Below are 21,469 nucleotides of genomic sequence, written 5' to 3' on the forward strand. Positions count from 1 at the left end.
AACACGCTGGCCACTTGTCTGCTCTCTGCTGTAACATCCTGCATGGCCTGACCTCTGCTCTGGACTGGAAACACCCAAGGGGTGATCTACCCCATCGGTTACCAGGGCCTGGAACCATGCCCATCCGTAGGAGGTGCCTGATAAATGGCAGCCATTGTTATTATCTAGGGTCTTGGGGCACTTACCCTTGGTATTGTAAGTATACCTTTGCAATTCTAAATCTGGGAGCCCTGGGAGTGGTGGGGGATACTATTAACCAAAGTACCCAGGTCAAGTGCAGGTGTGACACTTCATCAGCTGTTTGTCTGTGGGCAGGATTCTTCACCTCTCTGAGTCTTTCTCTGTCACAGGGGGACAATGACACCACTGACCTTACCAACTGCTATCAGCCCCAAAGGAGAGGGAAATATCATATATCTTCTAGAGCAAGGCTTGGCGAACTTCTTCTATAAAGAGCTAGATAGTAGATGCTGCCACCTTTGCCAGCCATAAAGTCTCTGTTGCAACTACTTGTTTCTGCTATTGTAGAGCAGAAGCGACAATATGTATACAAATGAGCACAGCTGTGTTCCAGTGACACTTATTTACAAACAAGCAGGGACCCATGGGTAGGAGTTTGAAGCCTTTGATACAGAGCATTTTTAAACATTACCATTTATTACTGAACACTCTCCATGTAAGCCAGGCACTGAACTACAACTGGACAGTAGGATGTAATTCTCACATCAGCTCCACAAGGTAGGTACCTTTATCATTCCTCTCGAGATCCCCGTTATATAGGAGCAGTTTGAGGCCAAGAAAGGCCATGACTCCCCCAGGGTCACAGAGCTGGGACAACACAGAGCTGGGGGTAAAACCCACATCTCTCTGACTGCAGGGACACATGTTTGGCATCTCACATGCTCAGGACCTGACCCCCAAGCTGTCCTCACAGGAGGTCACTGGAGCCATCCCTCTGGCTCCTTGCTGGGGTCAGGGTTCAGGAGTGAGAGTGTGCGGCTGGTGTGGCTGCCAGCAGGGCAGTGACCAGGAAGCTGTGGGAGGGAGGAAGAGAGCTCTACGAGGCAAGGTTTCAGAGATTCTCTGTGAACCCTCAGAACTCACTCTTCTATCTACATTCCCTCCCTCCTCCAGGGGGACTTGCCCCCACTCCCAAGTTCATGATAGACTCTCACATAAATGAATGGCTCCTACTTAAACAGAGTTCTGAAGAGACCCAAGTGGAATCCCACAAACCTCACTCACCGATGTGCTTATTTTGGGAGTTGAGAGAAGAAAGCCATTCAGTCAGCTGAGCTTTGTTGTAATTGGGGGGCAGAAGGTCACTGGGGAAGGAAGATACAACAAATAAGCCACGGTTGGATAAAATGTTCACTTACCAGAATTGGTAGCATCTTCAAGGAATGCAGCCCCAGAGGAGTATCTCTATAAATACTGAAGAAACAATTGACTTACTGGGGACTCCTGATGACAAAAATATAATTCATGAAAGGTCTTTTGATATCAAGAAGTCTGTTATTTAGAGAATCAAACTGAATTTTCCTAATGGGGAAAAAACCCAAACAGTTCACATCACTTGACAAAGAAAGGAAGTCTACTTCTAGGAATAGAATCCAAGATAATGATATAAAATGTATACAAAGTTTATTCATTAAGAGAGTCACTTAACAGGGAGGCAGGCAAAACATAAGAGGCCCTTAAATACAGAGAACAAACTGAGGATTGATGGGGGGATGGGGGAGGGGGAAAGTGGGTGACGGGCATTGAGGAGAGCACTTGTTGGGATGAGTACTGGGTGTTGTGTGGAAGCCAATTTGACAATAAATTATATTTAAAAAAAGAGTCGCTTAACAGTACTGTTTATAAGCACTCAAAAAATCATAAACAAATTTCGTATCTAACAATAGGGATCTGTCTAAATAAAGTACAGTGAATTTTCTTCTGAAGTCATTAAAAATAGTGTAGCAGGGGCACTCCTGGGTGGCTCAGTCAGTTGAGTGGCCAGCTTCCGCTCAGGTCATGATCTCAGGGTTCAGGAGTTTAAGCCCCACATGAGGCTCTGTGCAGTCAGCCTGTCAGCCAGCACAGAGCCTGCTTGGGGTCCTCTGTCCCCCTCTCTCTGCCTCTCTCCCACTTGTGCTCTCCCCAAAATAAATAAATATATTTTTAAAAAATATTGTGGCAGGGGCACCTGGGAGGCTCACTCAGTTAAGCCTCTGCCTCTTGATTTCTGCTCAGGTCATGATCTCTGGAAGGATGAGATCTAGCCCTGCACTGTCAGTGTGGAGCCCATTTGGGATTCTCTCTTCCTCTCTGCCCCCTCCCCAATACCCCCTGTCTGCCCCTCCCCTCTGGCTTGCTTGCCTTTGCTCTCTCAAAGAAAAAAAATAGTGTGGAAGATTAAAAGATAGACAATATCATTAGCTCCTCGCATCAGTCTACTTCTCCACCCCTGGGGCTGGGCTGGGCCACGTGATTTGCTTTGGCCAATGAGACATTACCAAACTAGGGGAGGCAAAGTTGGAAAGGCTTATGTATTTCCCTTGCCCTCTCCTGTTACAAGCAGCTCTGCCACCAGCACCAGCCTACCAGCTGGGATTAGCCTCCTGGAGATTGAAAGAGCAAATGGAAAGAACCCCAGCTGTCCCAGCCCAGGCTCCAGAGACAGGAGTGAGGCCACTCTAGGCCATCCAGCCCCAGCCAAGCCAGCACAGACCAGGGAAACACCCTGTAGGAAACAGCCCACAGAATAGTGAGAAATAAGAAACACTGGTTGCTTTAAGCCGCTAAATTTTGGGTGGTGATTAACGGTATGGAAAGATGTGTATGGCTAGGAGAACCATATAATTTATTGTCCAAACCAGGACGTTTTTGATGATGAAGAGAGGGATTCTATTAATGATTATACCAGGACAAGACATGTAACCAGGATGGTCCTGGGCACCCTACTTATTTATGGTGGGACAGTAAAGAGCAAAAGATAGTTACAAGAGTGTACACAGCATAATCTCAAATCTAAACATTATACTAAAGCAGTATCATATGCTGGGTCCTGGAATAGAAAAGGGACAATGGTAGAAAATCTGGTATAATCTGAATAAGCCTGGTGTCTAGTTAATGGGAATGCATCAGAGTTATCAATGGAAATTCTCCCAGGGCGTTGGAAAACTCTCTCTTAGGAGCCCCCGGAATCTTATCAAGACTCCCCAGCCCTGAGCCACCACTGCCCACAAGGCTGCAGAGGTTCTGGGCATGCAGAGAAGGGAAGATTCCCACCAGGCCTGGGGCCCTGGGGGTTCAGAAGTAAGGCCTGGAGCTATGGGTCAGGATGGGGTGTGGAATCCCCTATGAGGCAGTGCCCTGGGCTTGATTAGAAGTCTCCCTGGCTGCTTGACAGGTGAGCAAGGCATAGGTGGGTATCTACACAGTGTGCCTTGTGGGTGCTATCAAGACCTCCTTGCACAAACAAACCACAAACCCCAACCTTCTCTCTAGACACTCACAGGAATTCTATGATCAAGGTTTTGCAACTTTAAGTTATACCTTCAAGCCTGAGTTTGTAGTACACACCTCCAGACACAAATTGTGTGCTGGCTTCAGCCCTTTCTATACTCCCACTGTGAAGGAGCTGCTGGATCCTGTATATGCTCGCTTTTGCCTCTGATTTCAGAGTGGCCCCCAACTTCCTCAGGTCAGGTCGAGTCACACACCAGCTCCAGGCTCTGCCCGCAGACACTGCCATTCTAGTGTTCCCTAGAACACTAGTGGTGTTCTAGTGGTGGCCAGAGCACCAGGGAATACATCTTTCTCTGTGTCTTTGGCCCTATCTCTCCCTTCCACTCAGGCAGGGAGCCTGCCCCCACCACGTTCACAGTCTGTGTCAGAGATGTGGTGGTGCAGAAAAGACAGCAGCCTAGAGATCTTTCTGGATGTTGTTCTCGAAGACTAAGTTCTGGGGAGAGCCTAGAGCACTGGTGGGGGAAGCCTGAGCTGGAGTGGGCCGAGAGCCCTGCAGGGGGGATGGGCTGGCAGCTGAGAGCTGGAGACCTGGGTTGTCTCCTCACCCAACAGAAGGGGGCTGGAGGCAGGGGTGGACAGAGAGGATGGCGGGGGCCTGGCAGCGGCAGCCCGGGTCCTGCTTCCTGGTGGAAGACTGCGGGGGCAGCTCCGGAGACCCAGGTCCCCGGAGGGAAACACTTCCTGAGCACGAGGGCACACGGGCTCAGAGCAGCCTCCTCAAGATTCCCGCATCCTGTTGTCTGCAAGGGGCAGCAGCTGCTCTTGGGCATGTGGGTGGATCAAACACAGAGGAACAGACTCTATCACCAGCCCTGCGTTGGGTGGGGTTTCGCAGTTTCCCCTCAATGGACAGGACCCCAAAAAACTGAGTTTTGCCCAGTTCAGGGACTTACAGTCAGAAATAAATATAGAGTCAGAAATAAATATGGGGCACCTGGCGGCTCAGTCAGTTAAGCATCTGACTCTTGGTTTTGGCTCAGGTCATGATCTCACGGCTTGTGAGTTAGAGTCCTGCGTCGGGCTTTGCAATGATGGTGCTGAGCCTGCTGGGGATTCTTTCTCTCTCCCTCTCTCTCTGCTCCTCCCTTGTTCATTCTTTCTGTCTCTCTCTCTCTCAAATAAATAAATAAATTAAAAAATTTTTAAATTAATATAGAGTTACAGGAAATAAGAAAAGTAATTTACATTGAGATTTTTATTCACCTTGTAAATTTTACACCTGCATGAAAATGTGTCTGCCCTGGGGGAGACTGTATGAAGTTCTAATTGTCATTGATACCCCAGGAGAACTTCAGTTCTGGGGTGGGGAGACAAGAGGGTAACCCGGGGTTACCCGGGTTAGGGGTAGGAGGGACCAAGTTTCACAGGAAAAGGAGGAGCAGTTAAGCACGAGAAGTGTCCCTACTTGCAGAACAACGCAGGTTCCTCTGCTACTGAGAGTGGATGCTATAGGATCCCCTGGTGGTGGGTCTAGAACATTCACTGTGCCCCTCACCACACAGCTTATTAGGGATCAGAGCTGGGTGGACCCAGGTCTGAGGAAGCATCCACAGCCTCTAACAGGTTCCCTGTCTGATGGCAGCAGCCTCCTCACTGACCTCCAGGCTCCAGCCTCAGACCCGCCAACTCACCCCCAAACCGCAGGGCTGTTGGAGACGCTCTGCTCCCCACCAGCTCTTAGAAAAAGCCCAACCCCTTAACCTGGCCCCTCCTCCCCCACAAACCCCTTACCCCCTTTGCCATTGCCTCCTTCCACTTTTTTTGGCAGTCACACTAAACTTTCCCCAGCAAATGCGTCAAATTCTTTGTCACCACTGGAACACCCCAGAACAAAGGCCCAGCCAGCCAACGCAGGACCAGAGCACAAGGAGGTGGCCAGGCCTGGAGGATGTCCCAGGAAAAGGGTCAATGCTGAGGACTGTGACTGTCTCTCCCATGGACCCCCCAAAAGCACCCCTCCCCAGAGACCCCTCCTATTGTACCAGATGGTGCTGAGATGCTCCAGCCGCTTCTGCTGCATGGCTTTCTGGTTCTTCAGCAAGCTCTCTATCTCCTTCTTCACGGGTGGAGGAGTCCGGATCCTCTCACTGGCCATGAACTCACTGGGTGTCCAGACACATTGGCACCATGGAGAAGAGGGCAGGGTGGGTGGATGGGAAAGAGGGGATGAGGCCCATGGTTAGAACATTCAGAATCTAAGCCCCTCCTCCCCATTGTAGGTCTCTGGGGCAATGGTGAAAGGGGAGGACTGAAGAACCAGGGAGCCACCAGCAAGGCTCTGGAGCTAAAGGCATGGGAACAGTGGGCACAGATCCGGGTGTGGGTCCTGCCAGCTCTGTGACCTTGGGCAAGTCATTCCCTGCTCTGAATCTGCTTCCTTTTCTGTAATGGAGCTAATGAGAGTACTTTCCACAGTAGGACTGATTAAGATATTGCAAGCAAAGCCCCCAGCACCATGCCAGGCTCATGGGAAATGGCCAGTAGATGCCAGCTCCTGCCATCACTGTGGATGATTACTGACATATGTAACAACCTCCAGGCCCTGACCCAGACCAGAGCATCTTTTTGATCGTTACTGAAACCATATCACTGGCCCATCATTGTGCCTGCTTTGCATAAGGAGAGAAAGGCTCCAAAATGTTCAAGTGCTTGATCAAGGTCACAAGGGAAGTACAGGTGGAGCCAGGTCTCGGCATGCTTTTCTTTCATCCCTGGTATCAGACTGCGGTGTTCTCCACCTGGAAATCCAGGTATACAGACGGGCCTCCCATCTCCAGACCCACAGCTCAGACAGACAGACATTATTCAGCGTCCTCAGATGTCTTGACCCAACAAGCAAAAGAAAACCTTGCTTGTTGGCCCAAAGCTGCAGGATCCTTGTGTTGGTATTAACAGAAGCACCACTTGACAGAGGAAGGCAGAGGAAGCAGGGAGATGAGCCTACTCTTCACCCCTGCTCCCGTGGGGACCAAAGCCCGACGGACTGCCATTCTTCTTGGCCCAGTAACACAGGGTTCTGAGTAACAGTAGAGTGGAAATTGGGCAGATAATCAGACGGGTGTTTTCAAACAGTCTGTACTGTGATAATTTAGAAAACGCTTATGTGATAACATTTTTTGAAGAAAATAAGACAGAAAGTGGGTCTAAAAAAGCCTGGGAGGAAATAACACCAAAATATCAGCTGTGCTTCTCACTGTGGTGAGGAATTAGTGGTGATTTTTAATTTCTTTTTTATACTTATATCTTCAACTTTTAAAAAAGAGAAGAGCACACACACATTTTTACCCCACCGGAAGAACAGGAGCGTTTGGGGTAAGGACAAAAAGGGAGGGTGAGGACCACCGGCTTATGGCGGCGGCCTCCCAGGTGGGCTGGGGGAAGAGCTGTGGGCAATGTGGGCGGCCACAGACCTGAAACTCTGCACCAGGGCCTGCTTCTTGAGAGCCTTCCAGGTGTCCACTAGGCTCTGCCAGCGGCGATGGCCCTCAAGCTCCTGCTGCAGCATGGCCTCCATCAGGTTGACGGACAGCTGGGCGATGGCCCTCCGGTTGCCCAGGAGGGCCTGGTTTATGACCTGTGGTACAGGTGGGCAGGCTCTACACGGGGTGGGGGCTCTCTGAGGTCAGAGCAAGGCTTAGTTGGAGGGGGACAGAGGGAGCCCGTAGAGGGGCCTGGTGAGGTGCAGGCAGAGGCCCTGGGGCTCAGTGGGGCTGGGTAGGGCAGTGGTAGCCCCAAGACCATAATAGATTGTTTGTTAAAGAAGGTGATTTTAGGGGCGCCTGGGTGGCTCAGTCGGTTGAGCGTCCGACTTCGGCTCAGGTCATGATCTCACAGCTCATGGGTTTGAGCCCCACATCGGGCTCTGTGGTGACAGCTCAGAGCCTGGAGCCTGCTTCCGATTCTGTGTCTCCCTCTCTCTCTGACCCTCCCCTGCTCATGCTGTCTCTATCTCTCTCTCAGAAATAAATAAAACATTGAAATTAAAAAAAAAAAAAAGCTGATTTTAGCTCACTGGAGATAAATACTCCAGTGGGCTCTTAGTGTCTGACTGTTGTGTTTTCTTTTCTTTAATGGAATTTGTTCCAAAAGCAGAGTGCTCACGACATCAGGGTCGTCACATATGATTGCGACGAGAATGAAGACCCAACTACCAAATGAGACCAGGGCTAGAACATTCTTCTGCAGTCCTCCCATTGACCCTCACCCGGGCATCCTTGGCATGGCAGTGGGGACAATTCCTCATCGTGTGGTCCTGTTCTGCTTTTAGTAGCCTGCCCTGTGCAATGAGAGCGGTCTCTCCCATGCCCCCAGGGAGTGGAACAGCCAAATGTCTCCAGAATTCCCCCAAAGCTCTCTGGGCACTGCCCTGGAGTAAGGGTGAGAACCTGCCAAGCTCAGTGGGTAGAATTTCCAGTAACAATTTTCACTAGAACCTGAGATTTATTGCCGGCTCTCCTTCCTAGCTGGTGGGGTAGGGGTAGGGGTGGGGACTGGCAGATATTTCCTAAACCTCCGATTCTGTAGCCATAAGGTGAAGAGAATGCTACTGGCAGCATAGGGATTTTGTGAAATTAAATGAGATAAATGCACATAGAGTAAGTAGCAAGCGCCTGCTGTTGTAATGAGTAAAACAAGCATATGGACGTCAGACAATGAAATAGCCCCGGGATACTGCTCTGACCCCCTACAGGATCAAATGGATAAAAGTTAGGATCTCTTGTTTCAGACGACGGCGGCCACTGCTGAGCGCTCTTTTATCACCCCTTCCCCACAACAGGTATCATTTTATGGGCAAGGATTTCCAAGGGCAGGAGAGGAGTTATTTTGGGAGCTTGTGTGTCTGGGCGGTGGAGAGGGAGGTCAGTGCTCACTCCCTGTCTGTGCTTCGTCCAGGACTCCTGGGTGCAGACCCAAAGTGGATCCCATCTGTGATTCTGAGTGCTGGGTTCCTTTCACCCCATGTACTGCCTGGAAGCCCCCACAAGCCCGGCTTTCTGCACAGGCCCTGGAAGCCCATACAAGCAAAATGTGCTTCTGAGTAGCCAAAGGAAGCAACAACATGGATGGACTTAGAGGGTATAATGCTAAGTGAAAGAAGTCAAAGAAAGACAAATATCATGATTTCACTCATCTGCTGAACTTAAGAGACAAATAAAGAAAAAAAAAGACAAACAAAAAACTAGACTCTTGACCACAGAGAACTGATGGATGACAGAGGAGAGGAGGGCAGGAGGATAGGTGAAACAGGTAAAGGGGATGAAGAGTACACTTGTCATGAGGAGCACTGAGTAATGTATAGAACTGTTGAATCACTGTACTGTGCATCTGAAACTAACACTGTATGTTAATTACACTTGAAGAAAATACATACATACATACATACGTACATACATAAGCATCTTTTCAGATGCCAGAGGAGTCAGGCTTCACTCTAACTTTGGAAGCATTATGAACAACCTTGAATTTGTTGTTTTCTACCCCCAAAGAGAGCCGCTGGGCGAGGGTGGGGTGTGGACAGGCAAACAGTGGGGACAGAGGTGGAAAGCAGGCATGGTTTGGCACTAGACACTGACAGCCAGCAGGAAGGCAGACAAGCACCACTAGGAAAACAAACGGAGCAGGCTGGGGTCCCACTCTGAGGCCAGGACAGCTCCACCACCTAGCACCTACTGCATTGCACACGGTGGCTGAGACACGGCCCGGTAGGCGCTCGTAAAACCATCAGTGCTGAAGCCAGTGCTGCTGCGTTAGGTAATTGGGATTAAGACAGCAGGGACGGAAGACACGTACTTCAGAAAGATTTCTATGGAAAATACTTAACAAAAACTCTGGTTCCAAGTTACTTGGAAACATGACACGTGAGAAGCTCATCAGTCCTGAGATACCAGGCTCTGGGGCACCCTCAGGCCCCGCCCCTTCTGTGGGCTGATCCCCTGCACATGAAAACCACTCACTCACCATGGCTTCCTTACTTATCAGCCTGTACACCTCAGACTGCATGAGATAGGAAGTTTTCTCTATGATTTCCACATATTTCTTCAACACGCTTTTGAGCTAGAAATAACAAAGTGCCATTGTTAGTGACTCTTTTTCCTAGAGACCTGAAAGCAAACGGATGGTGCCTCACAAATCCCACAGGTGAAAATCACCAAGAGCCCATTCATAGGCCAACTCACTTTATCTGCCCGGGAGAACTCGGTCGAGGTCAGTGTCTCATCCAGCTCCTTAATCCCCTGCTTCTGGAACAGGAACTTCCCCGCCACCTGATCCCACAGCTCCGTCAGGGTCTATGCCGAGAAGGTGGGGTCAGGCTGGGAGGACAGATGGCAGGGAGGGAAGGAGTGGGACCCCGTGGGGCAGGCCCGGCCACAATGGAAGCCCTACTTGGATGGTGTAGTCTTTGAGGTTGATGTCGCTTTCCACCTTTTTGAAAAGTTGGTCGATGTCCTCATCAGATTCATCCAGCTTTTTTAAAAGAAGTGCTCCTGCCTCTAAGATGAGAGGTTCTGTTTCCTACAATAGGCCAGTAGGGCAATGGCTGTGGTCTTGACATCCCCGGGGCAGGGGGAGCCCGTCCCGTCCCCCCATTTGCCGCCCTGTGGTGGCAAAGTGCTAGCTGTGGTCCTGCCTCAAAACTAATAATCATTACCTAGACCTAAGGAGCTAGGACTTACTATTAGTTCACAGCCAGAGCATGAGGGCAGGCACCATTTATCTGGGCACGTGCCGTGTGCTGGGCGCTCTGCTCTAGGCTAAGCCCTTGTCCTCGCTTGGTCGTCACCACAGCCTATGAAGCAGGTACTGACATCAGGCATGGCCCGTGGATGGGGCTCAAATATTCACTAAAGAAGCGGCCAGTGGAAAGATTCCAAGTTTACTTCAGATGAGGAAACTGAGGCTCAGTTATGATGTATGACCAAACCCACAGAGTCATGGACAAAAGTAGGGCTCACATACAGTTGGGACAGATGAGTAAAGCGATGACCGGCTTTGGGGAGCTTCTTGGTGCTTTGGGTACAGAGCCAGCTGCACAAATCCAGGGGAATGACAGGAGTCAGAGAAGACTTGAGGGGAGAGTGGTGAGTGCAGTCCAAGGCTCAGAGAGGACCCAGAAGGGTCTCATTTAGGGAATATTCTGGGGACCAGTGTGGTTAGAGATGGAATGTCTCTGTAGAGGAACAGGGAGCCAAGTGAGGGTGGTACCAAATGGCCAGGTAGCACGAGGGGTGGGAAGCCGGAGGGCCAGGCCCCTTGGTCCCTCATTAGTAGGACTGAGCAGGGAGAGCAGGAGATCACGGGCTGGGCTTTGGCATCAGCCCTGGAGCCCAGTTCCCGCCTGGCCCCTTATGTGCCAAATTAGGCACGACTTTGTGAGCCTCCCCTGTAGAGTGGGAGTAACAATGGTACCCGAGTGCATAAAGAGCACTCACAATGAGCCACTCAAATGCATCTGGCTACTCTGATTTCCTCTGCACCCTGGTGAGCCACTCAGGGCCTCTGAGCTGGGCGGGAAGGGAGGGTGGTGCGGTGACAGGCCTGCCCTGAGAATGGCCCCGGGAGCACTAGGGGGAGAGAGGAGGACTCTTACCATCCCAATCTGAGCAATCTCCTCCTTAAAAGTCCCCAGGGCACTCTCATAGCCCCGCCTCTTGGAGTCTCCTCCACCCAGGCTGGTTGTACTGATCCTCTCGGGAACTGGGGGAGAACAAGAGAGGTAATGAGGCCACCCTCAGAGCTCCAAAGCAAGGGGAGGGCATCCAAGGAAAGGCAGCAAGGCAGAAAGTGACTTCATCCAGGAGATGGACCCCAAAACCAGGCCACAGTGTCAGAGGCTTAAGGAAAAAGAGAAAAGACAAAGGTGATCTATAAGTGCTATAAGGCCTCACATACACCGTTAAATGCCAGAAAAAGTTTCCAAATGGTAGGTATAGAATGGGACCATTTACGTTTCTTCTAAAAAAGTTAATAGAAGTAAATACATATACAAACAAGAATAATCAACACTTATATAGCACTTACCACGCACCAGGCATCGTTCTAATTTGTTTACCACTCTGAAGAGGCCAAGAGGCAGCTTCTATTTTATCAGCCCCATTTTATAAGTGAGGACACTCAGGCATGGGGGTTAAAGAACAAGCACAGTCAGTGGCTGAGCAGGGGTCTGGACATGAGCTGTCTGCTCTAGAGTCTGCATTCCCACCCTGTGCTCTGCCATCCCCTGAATCTGTGTGAGGACTGGGACATCCTGTGATTTCATGGTGGGGAACATTCTTGGGAGGAGAAGCGGTGCTATTGTGAAGGGAGAGTTTTTACTCTCTGCCTATCTCCTTCCTTTGTTTTTCCACAGTGAGCCTGGCTGGCTCAGTGGTAGGTAGCATATGTGACTCCCAATCTCAGGGTTAGAAGTTCGAACCCCATGTTGGGTGCAGAGATTACTTACAGTGAATGTGTATTATTATTTATTTATCATAAAGGAAAAGAACCTTCCTCCATAGTATGAAGGAAGACAATGCAGACTGAAATCCTCTTGTGAAATTTCAATAAAGCAAAAAATATCCTTTACTTCAACAGTAAATGCGGACTGTGCCAAGCCCCCTGCTCCCTCCGCAGCTCACTGTACTGAGGAGAAGGCCCAGGGGAGCAGGCTCAAGGGAGGAGCCAAGGGGAGAAAGCAGGGCCTGCCCTCATAGCTGAACAGAGACTCACCCATGGTGTCCATGAGGCCCCGGACCTCTCTGGCTGCCCTGATGCTCTCACTTTCTTCAGCTTTCTTCTTCTTGATTATTTCCTTTTCCCTGGGGCACAAGCAGAGGAAACACTAACCCCTCAGACCCCTCCCCTCCCCCAGAGCATCTCTGGCACAGAAGGGAGTCTTCAGAGAGACCTCGATATTGGTGAGAACCCAGGCCCACCCCATTCCAGACAACCCCGAGGCTGTGCCAGACTCCCCACAGATGTTGCCTGGGCATCTGCTGTCAGTAGGCACCATGGTCCCTAGACAAGAAATCAGGATCTGCTTCTGCTCTGGTTGCAAACCAAGTGTGGGTAGTAGGCAAGAGCCATTTCCACATGGGGAAACTGAGGACCAGAAGGGACATGATCAGCCTGAGAAAGCCAGGCCAGTGCTGGGCATTCAGGATTTGCTCCTTCAGCAACCCATCATCCTATGAGGCAGTTACAATAACCCCCTTGTCAGGGATGGGAGAAGGGTGCTTAGAGAAGTCACTATACAAAGCAGAGCTGAGACTCCCTGACCCACATGTGTGTCATGCCAAGGTCCATGGTCCTTGGGGGTTAAGTGTGGGAGGAGGAAGCTGAGACCCCAGAACAAGCTATCTCAGCAGGGAGGACCAGGGTGGGTGAGCACAGACCTTAGCTTTGGCATAAAAATCCCTGAATGCACTGTCCACAGGACAAGCACCACAGAAATGCAACAGGTCTCAATGACACCTGCCATTCCTCAGGGCCTCCACATGTGCAGCGCTTTCTAGTCATTTCTCATCCAATCCCCACTGCAGACCTACTACCCACAAGGAGGACTGCAGGGCCTAGACTGCCCCTCCAGACGTGGGTCTTTCAATCTCGTCAATCAGGTGCCCGTGGACTAAGGTGGCCCCTTGGGAACCCGGGTGCCCTGACTACAGGAAATGCTAACGGCTCTGGTTTCTCGGCCACTTGACCCAAGGACTGGGTTTACACTGGTGCTAATCTAGGCTCCTCTCCACTCACCCAGGGTGAATGAACACACAGGTTCACTGGCTTTGGCTGGCTGAACTTTCAAGAAGGGGACAGGAGACTTCAGAGAGACACCAATGCTGAGTTAGTGACCCCAGTCATTTTGAGGGTGGCAGAAACTGGCAGGTTACAGACACATCTTTCTTCCTGCCACAGGCCACAGGGAGTGGTCCTCTGGATCTATGTCCAGGGCAGATCTGCCTTTGTCGGTCTTTCCCAAGAAGCCAGCACAGCACAATGTCAGCACCTCTCAGGAAAGTGCCTTTCCTAAAACACAGTCCTGTGGGTGCTAAGAGCTCCTGACGGATGCTATATGTGGTTATTGGGATGATGGGTGATCTTAGGCTAAACCCTGAGGAAGAGGGGACTCTTAGGAGGGATAGATAACTCGCAAGTCAGCTGAGAGGGGGCGTAGACCCTTGTAGGAGCCAAAGTCACTGGCAGGGGCAGCATCAACAGGGCCCAGACATTTGTGCCTCTCAATCCCTGCAGGGCAGCAGGCACATGGGCTAGAGAACACTGAACTCCAGAAGGTAGTTAAGTTTGCCCATCTGTACGCGGGTTTGCCCATCTGAGGGTCAGAAGCCTCAGGGGAGATTTCCCTGGGAAGAGTCAAAGGTCAGGTCAGGGCACAGAGCTTTGCCCAGCATTGGGTCATCTCTGCCAAGGATCAGGTGAACGAGAAAACAAAAGCAGGTAGAGGAAGACTGGCTTCCCCTTCCAAGTCCCAGAGGGGACTGCAGCTTGCACAGAGCTTGAAGAGCAAAGGGAAGATCAGCTCCAGGTGCCCCCAGCGCCCTGGTGAGGAAGATACACCCCGTCCTTTTCCTTTTCTTTCCTCCAGGAGTCTGAGCTCAGGGAGTTGAAATGGCGTATTCAGGAATCTCAAATTCAACTTCTTCCCCCCCCCCCCACACCCAATCTAATGTGTATTTTATTTATTTTTTTAAATAGTTTATTGTCAAGTTGGTTTCCATATAACACCCAGAGCTCATGCCCACAAGTGCCCTCCTCCATGCCCATCACCCCCCTTCCCCTCCCCTCCACCCCCATCAGCCCTCAGTTTGTTCTCAGCATTCAAGAGTCTCTCATGGTTTGCCTCCCTCCCTCTCCCCCACTATTTTTCCCCTTCTCCTCCCCCATGGTCCTCCGTTAAGTTCCTCCTAATCCTCCTATGCGTGCAAACATATGGTATTTGTCCTTCTCTGCCTGACTTATTTTGCTCAGCATAACACCCTCAAGGTCCATCCATGTTGCTACACGTGGCCAGATTTCATTGTTTCTCATTCAAATTCAACTTCTAAACGTTCCTTCTGAAGGAACGAACTCCTGATCACCCTGCCCCTATACCATATGCGCCCGTCTCAGGGAATGACGCCTCCACTGTCCACCCAAGCGCTCATGCCACAGATCTAGGACTCTCGGGAGCCCTCTCCTCCCATCCAATCCACCACCTACTCCGATGGGTTCTGCCTCTAAAATGCACCTGAAATACCAAGGCTACTCTCCCTCTGGTAGCCAGAGCACCAGGCTTATAGGGACAGCAGCAGCCTCCTCCCTGGCCCCTCTGCCTCTTCTTGCCACTCCGTACGTTCTGCACCCAACAGCCAAAAGGCCTCAAAAAGGCCAATCAGTTGCTCACTTCAGTAGTCCAAAATCCTGACTGTGATCTGCAAGCCTCTCCTAGCCTCATGCGCCGCCTGCCCCCCAGGGCGGACCAAACCCTTCCTGCCTCAGAGCCTGGCCCCCGGCCTCTCTTCCCTCATCCTCTGGTCTCAGCTGAGGCCCCTCCTCAGGGGCTTCCCTGACTCCTGTGCTACCACTCGTCCTCTGGGGCAGAGCCTTTCCATCTTTAGGGGGACTTGCTTACTTATTTACTATCAAGGCCTCAAGTTCCAGGAAAGTGGGATCCCCATACCCAGGACCTGGTCCTAGGCACTCAGTTAATTGCCGAGAGGGGAGGAAGTGGAAGGGAGGGAGAAACAAACAGTCTGGCAAAGTAGGAGCTATTACTTATCCCTCTCAGAGGAGATACCTGGGACTTCATTCCTAAATGGCACTCATCTTGTGTGAGGGTTTTCTGAGTTTCCGAAGACTCTGACACACCCCTAGTGTGTGGAGGTGTGGTGTGGACTGCAGGAAGGACCCACCTGTAGAGAACAGGATTTTCTGTGACCCAGTCATTGGGTAGGCTGTGTGCCCACTTCAGCTGCCGAGGAGACATCATCTCCCCTTCAGGAATATCCACCTTCTTCATCAAGGGCTTCCTGCCATTCTTTGGGATCTCGGAATGCTCCGCAGTGCGCTTCCTGGTGGCTGCCAGAGAGCGGACCAGCTGCACCTGAATGCACAAAAGGTCCGGGTGGGAGATCCGAGCTGCAGATTCCTCAGCACCCAGGACTGACTGCGCAGTCTTAGAAGGTCACGTGAGAACTTGCCAGCAGGAAGGCACTTTGCAGGGAGGCCTTCATCCCCAGGGTATATCCCAAGCAGATACCCCTCCAGAAGACATTCAGCCATCTAGAAGGGTATCTCTTAAGAAATTTGGTGAGGGCCAAGATGTTTATCCCAGCATCTTTTATAACCACAAGGAATTAGAAAATGAGGTTGTCCAATAGCAAGGGACTGGTGGAGTAAACTTCTTATGTCCCGTCAGTGGAATGCTAGGCATTTATTAAGAATGAGACTTCCAAGGGACTAGTTAAGACCCAGGGAAATGCTTATGATATGATATACCATAAAACATATTAATTAAAAGCACAAATTAAAAATTATAACCCAAACTATACTGTATGATCTCAAAATTTTAAACTCAGAAACATGACCAGGAAAAAGTGTGCAAAATGTTAAGAATGGGGTGTTGCCTCCAGGAAGCAGGATCATGTGAGGAATTTGTTTCTTTGGCCTCCTTATACTTTTAATTTCCAAGCCTCCTACAAAGAGCATTATTTAGGGCTCAAAGTAGGAATGAAAATGCCTTTCAAAGTAGGAATGAAAATGCCTTTTAAAGAAGCAGTACAGAGCTTCAAAGGAAGGGTTTGAGTTTGTGTGTTTCTTTTAAGATACTGTTCTTGTCTGTGCAGTTTTTTATAGACAAGTTTTTTATAGACAAGGCAATTTCAGCAACCTATATGGTTGTGAGAGAGCGTTACTTTAATACATTACAGAAAGTCCTGGGTTAACAACTGGGCAGCCTCTAAACATCTTGCCATTCCATTAATGCCCCTCGACATGGAAAAGGTCTTGTAATACTGTTAACAGGGAAGAAGCAAGTTTGAAAACGCTGGTATAGAATCAATCCCTGGATTTAAATAGAAAAATTAGAAATGCTTTCGGGCATAGGAAAAGGTCCCAAAACGCCCACTGGTTAATTTTGGCTATTTCTGAATAATTTAACTTCTAATTTAATTTAACTAAAATTTGAATGTAATTTTTTTTAATTTTCAAGAACAGACATTCTAATTTTATATTCCTACATTTTAAGAACCAATAGGAATTATTTTTAAAATCAAGACAATTTCAGAGCCCTTATTTCGTTGGGTTCCCAAGCCAAGAAGCTTTCACAGGGAGGGAAGGTAGGGGAGCAGAGGGGAAGGGGCAGAGAGGGACACACCTACCTCAGCCTCGAAGATCTGCTGGTAGACTTTCCCACTGGGAACCTGGGTCACCTTCCCCACTGAGGACATCTTGGCAGCTGGCTGAATGGGACGCCTCTGTTGGGAATTCATTGTCCGGGAATCATGTCTGGGGTTTGGAAACCAAAGCCCCAACCTCCAGGACAAATCCTCCGCCTAGGACTTGCCGCCTGCCCCGCCCCCCAGAGCCCCAGGCAACCTGGGCGGGAGAGGACGCACCCCACTGCTCTGAGGGAAAGCCAGGGGCCCTTCTCAGGCCTCAGAGTTTTCAGTTTAAGCAACAAAGAAGGGAGTGGCAAAGAAGCAAAAAGGAAACAAACCTCAGGCAAGAACCGAACTCCCGTAGAAGGCTGGCTCTTCCAGCCTCGCAGTGTGTAAATCCAGAGGACTTTGGTGGGGAAGAATAATAAATCGTTACTGTTTTGTGCTTCACTCTCCCAAGCTCTCCTGGGAAAAGTGCTCAAGGTGTCATCTTGGATCTCATCCTGGCCTTGACCCCCCTCCCCCAAACTGGAGCTGAACAACGTTGAAGGATCCCTGACTCCCTCCTTTCCCCACTCCCCGCCAAGAGTGGACAGAGAGGTGGAAGTGGAGGGAACAAACAGCCTGGCTCTGGCAATGCTAATTAGGCACCTACTGTATGCTGAGAAGACCCAGCGGGCTCCTCTCACGCCACCAGCCCGCCAGCCTAACCAGAAGCGCGGTGGAGTCCCCGGCCATCCCCTCTAAACCCGGCCAAAGGAGGGAGGCCCTGCGCCCCGGGGCCTGCCGCCCCACCTGCAGAAGGCACTACTCGCCAGGGCCAGTCCAGCCTCAACTGCAGCTGGACGCACTCGGTCTCCAAGGCAACGCAGAGGGGCGGGAGCCCCGCCGGCCCCGCCCTCACTTCCTTTCCAAGGAGGGAGGGGATTGCCGGTGGCCACAGGAGCGCCCCACTGGGAGTGGTAAATCTCTCAGAAACTATTCCCTCCAAGCCCGGTTCTCCTCGCAGCAAGGGGGCGCTCCGGGGCTGTCAGGAGCTTCCAGAGCAGCACACTGAAGGCTCTGAAAGCGGCAGGAGACAGGAGATGTAACTCCGAGCCCTGGTAGTCAAGAAAATCCACCCTATCTTCTTTACTTGATTAAAACCAACCTCAGCTGGCAAGTATCAGCACAGTGCTTGGCTGTAAGATGCAGAAAGCATCTCTTAAAAAGGCCATCTCTTTCTCAGATTACGAGATTGAAGGGCTCAGAATTCAGGCGTCAGGCTTGTATGGAATTACAAGGTTAATTTCTAGGACTCTTGAGTCCCATTCATCCTCCCACCACTGCCACATAACCCTCCTAAATATGGCTTTGACCTACCTCTCTCCTGCTCACAAGTCCCTCATCAACTCTGCAGCCCCTGCCAAATCCAACTCAGTCTCAGGTGACCACAGCCCCACCCCCGCCATCTGGTAACCACCTTGACTCTCCCTGCTTCAACAAACTCTCCGCTCTTCCAGCATATGCCCCCGCCCCCCCACCCTTCCTCATCCCCTGCTCTTCTGAGATTCTTCTCTCTCCACAATCCATCCCAGACCCAGCCAGCCTTCCACTGTCAGTAACAATTATCCCTTCCACTCACTTTCCTCACCGCCTATAACCTGCAATCAACATCCAGAGACCGCCTATAACCTCTCATCTCTGGATGTTGATTGCAGTCAAATACAGGAGTTCAGAACACCCAGAGTAGGTATTTCCTGAAGGTTAGGTATGCCTTATTAATTTTGGTTTAGCCGCAGTTGCCCTTAGCACAGGTTCTTGCACATGATTCAGACACAGTGAATGCTCCCTGGGTAAAAGCATGAATACCTGGAATGTCCTGGTCTGACACTGTAGAGTTTGTCTCTTTCCCACATGGCCAGCCAGAGTTCTGCGTGGCCAGACCTGAAAATACTTGTGGTTGACAGTGAACCTGGTTTGAGGGTTTCCTATGTTTTGTGAGGTTCTCAACTCTGCCAGAAAAACTCCTCTCCTCGGCAGGGATCTCTGTTCCAATTGCTAGTTAATGCTCCCTGTGACAACTTCCTAGAACAAGTGGTCATTCCATCCAGACTAGCTTCAGAAATTAATTAACAGTGAGTAGAAAACACCTTTATTCTCCTTCTTTGGTCCTGAGTTTTATTACCAAAGTGAAATGTTGTTAAGAAAAAAGAAAAAGATTGGACAAATTTTAACTGGAAAAAGAGAAAGTGCAGGTAACCAAGGGAAAGGGTAAAAATATGGGAAATGTGCAGGACTCATTTGCAGTCATCTGTACCTCCGTTCATGCCACACTGGCTTGACCCTTATACATCAGAAACAGGGTCTTCCCTGTCCAGGTGTTTTCTGGATTCTCATTTCTGGCACATCTATAACCTGGGTTTTCTTTTTGTTTTAGATATTTGGATATAAATATGTGGGCATGGATATATCACATATAGTGTTTTGTTCTGAGTAAGCAACATACTTATTATTGGATAAAATAGAAAAAAAAATTCCATGGAGAACATAAAAATAAGCCATGTCTCACCACTGAGAATTTGCCTCCCTTAACACCTGAATCTGGACCTTGGGGTTTGAGATTGGATCAAATATGGGAGTTTGTGTTTGGCTTTTGGATGGCATTTGCATTGCTCTCCTAACTCTGCAATGTGATAGCTAGAAGACTAACCAGCTAGAAACCATCTGGTTAGTCCCTCTCTCACGTTAGAGGTGGGCAGGAGGCGAGAGACAGGGAATGGTCCTTAGTGGAGTCCTGAGTGCAGCCAAGCCTTTAGACTCTTTTTCTGCACCTCACCTTCATATCTTCCCCTTCCGTCTTCATCTTGAAAATGTCTCTTGACTAGAGTCTCATTCTTTTTCCTTCCTCTTCCACTGGTCATCATCCATCTTCTCCACAGTCCATAGAATGAAGACCAATAAAGACCAACAAGAGCTAATATTTATTGAGAGGATTTAATCCCCTCAATAACTATGCTGAGGGTAGCATAATACGCCTATTTTACATATGAAGGAACTGAAGCTCAGAGAGTTAGTAACCTGGCCAAGATCTCTAAGATAGGAAGGGGTTAGATCCAGGATATGAATCGAGGTCATGTAATTCCAAAATCTTGAACCAAACACTATCCCATCTGGCCTTGCCACTAAACAGAAAAAAAAAAAAATTCTGGATCAAACTGATTGGATTTGCATGTTGAAGCATGGCATACATACCAAAAAGTACAGAAATAATAAGTGTATATAGCTGGTATACCTGGTACCCAGTACCCCCAAGAAATAGAACATTCATTACCAACTCTCCAGGAGCCTCCCTCATGTACTCATCCAAAGTCACTGCCCTCTTTACCCCAAGGATAACAAATAGTCTAATTTCTGAATTAGTTTTGCTCACTTTTGAGCTTTATCTAAATAGAATCATACAAATGTACTCCTTTCTGTCAGACTCTTTTCATTATGTTTGTAAAGGTCCAAACATTTTCGAATGTGGCTGTGAGTTCGTTTTTATTTCTGTATAGCACCCCATTATTTTTAAATGCCCCATTTTATTTATCCTTTCTATTATTGATGCATGTTTGGGTTGTTTCCAGTTTAGAAAATTACCAAATAATGCTGCTCTGACCATTCTTTTGCATGGTGAACATATGTAGACATTTCTACTGGGTATTTACCTTCGAGTGGAATTCTGGGGTCATATAGAGTATGCATAAGTCCATCTTTTTGTATTAAGTTTAATTATTTTGAGAGAGAGAGAGAGAGAGAGAGAAAACACAAGTTGGGGAGAGGCAGAGAGCGAGGAGAGAGCGAGAATCCCAAGCAGGTTCTACACCAGCAGCGCAGAGCCCAATGCGGGGCTTGAACCCACGAACTGTGAGATCATGACCTGAGCTGAGGGCAGACACTTAACCAACTGAGCCGCCCAGGCACCCCTGTGTAAGTCCCTCTTTAGCAGATACTACAAAAAAGTTTTTGAAAGTGGTTGTGTGCATTTACACCACGGCAATGTATGAGAGTTCCAATTGTTCACATCCTCATTTGGCATTGTTGGGGGCGCCTGGGTGGCTCAGTCAGTCAAACATCTGACTTCAGCTCAGGTCATGATCTCATGGTTCGTGGGTTTGAGCCCTGCATCGGGCTCTGTGCTGACAGCTCAGATCCTGGAGCCTGCTTTGGATTCTGTGTCTCCCTCTTTCTGCCCCTTTCCCTCCCCCCACCCCCAGAAGTAAACAAAACTTTAAAAAAATTGGCATTGTTAGCATTTTTTATTTTAGCCATTCTGGTGTATGTGTAGTGGTGTTTCATTGTGGTTTTAATTTGCATTTTCCTGATGAGTACTGAGGTCATGTAACCTTTCATAAACTTTTTGGCCATTTGGCTATCTTTCTGTGAAATACCTGGTCAAATCTTTTGCCCATTTTTTTTTCCCCATGGATTGTCTCTTTCTCTTATTAATTGATGTGAGTTACATATTCTATCTTTTGCTTTTTCCCAGATAAATGTAAGACAAGTGTATTCCCCTTCTGTTCTTGCCTTCTTACTCTCTGGAAGATGTCTTTTGACAAAGAGAAGTTCTTAATATT

At 49.3% G+C, this 21,469-nt stretch overlaps 1 protein-coding gene across 3 annotated transcripts in view; it reads right to left on the bottom strand.

Annotated features, from left to right (window-relative positions):
• The window catches only part of CCDC180 (coiled-coil domain containing 180), a 59,847-nt gene extending 42,157 nt beyond the window's left edge, over window positions 1–17,690 (bottom strand). For all 3 annotated transcript variants that reach the window (XM_039234745.1, XM_039234744.1, XM_039234746.1), the window contains exons 1-12: window positions 17,667–17,690; window positions 17,210–17,277; window positions 16,872–16,967; window positions 15,405–15,595; window positions 12,226–12,314; window positions 11,108–11,214; window positions 9,904–10,032; window positions 9,696–9,806; window positions 9,478–9,573; window positions 6,930–7,093; window positions 5,502–5,621; window positions 1,246–1,325 (exon numbers count right to left, since the gene is read on the bottom strand). In XM_039234745.1, coding sequence (XP_039090676.1) covers window positions 1,246–1,325; window positions 5,502–5,621; window positions 6,930–7,093; window positions 9,478–9,573; window positions 9,696–9,806; window positions 9,904–10,032; window positions 11,108–11,214; window positions 12,226–12,314; window positions 15,405–15,595; window positions 16,872–16,940 — 1,156 coding nt within the window. In that variant the 5' untranslated portion in view covers window positions 16,941–16,967; window positions 17,210–17,277; window positions 17,667–17,690. The remainder of the gene's footprint in view (window positions 1–1,245; window positions 1,326–5,501; window positions 5,622–6,929; window positions 7,094–9,477; window positions 9,574–9,695; window positions 9,807–9,903; window positions 10,033–11,107; window positions 11,215–12,225; window positions 12,315–15,404; window positions 15,596–16,871; window positions 16,968–17,209; window positions 17,278–17,666) is intronic.
• Window positions 17,691–21,469: the final 3,779 nt, after the last annotated feature.

Source organism: Hyaena hyaena, unplaced genomic scaffold, assembly GCF_003009895.1.
Source record: "Hyaena hyaena isolate Hyena2069 unplaced genomic scaffold, ASM300989v1 scaffold_93, whole genome shotgun sequence".
Classification (NCBI taxonomy): domain Eukaryota; kingdom Metazoa; phylum Chordata; class Mammalia; order Carnivora; family Hyaenidae; genus Hyaena; species Hyaena hyaena.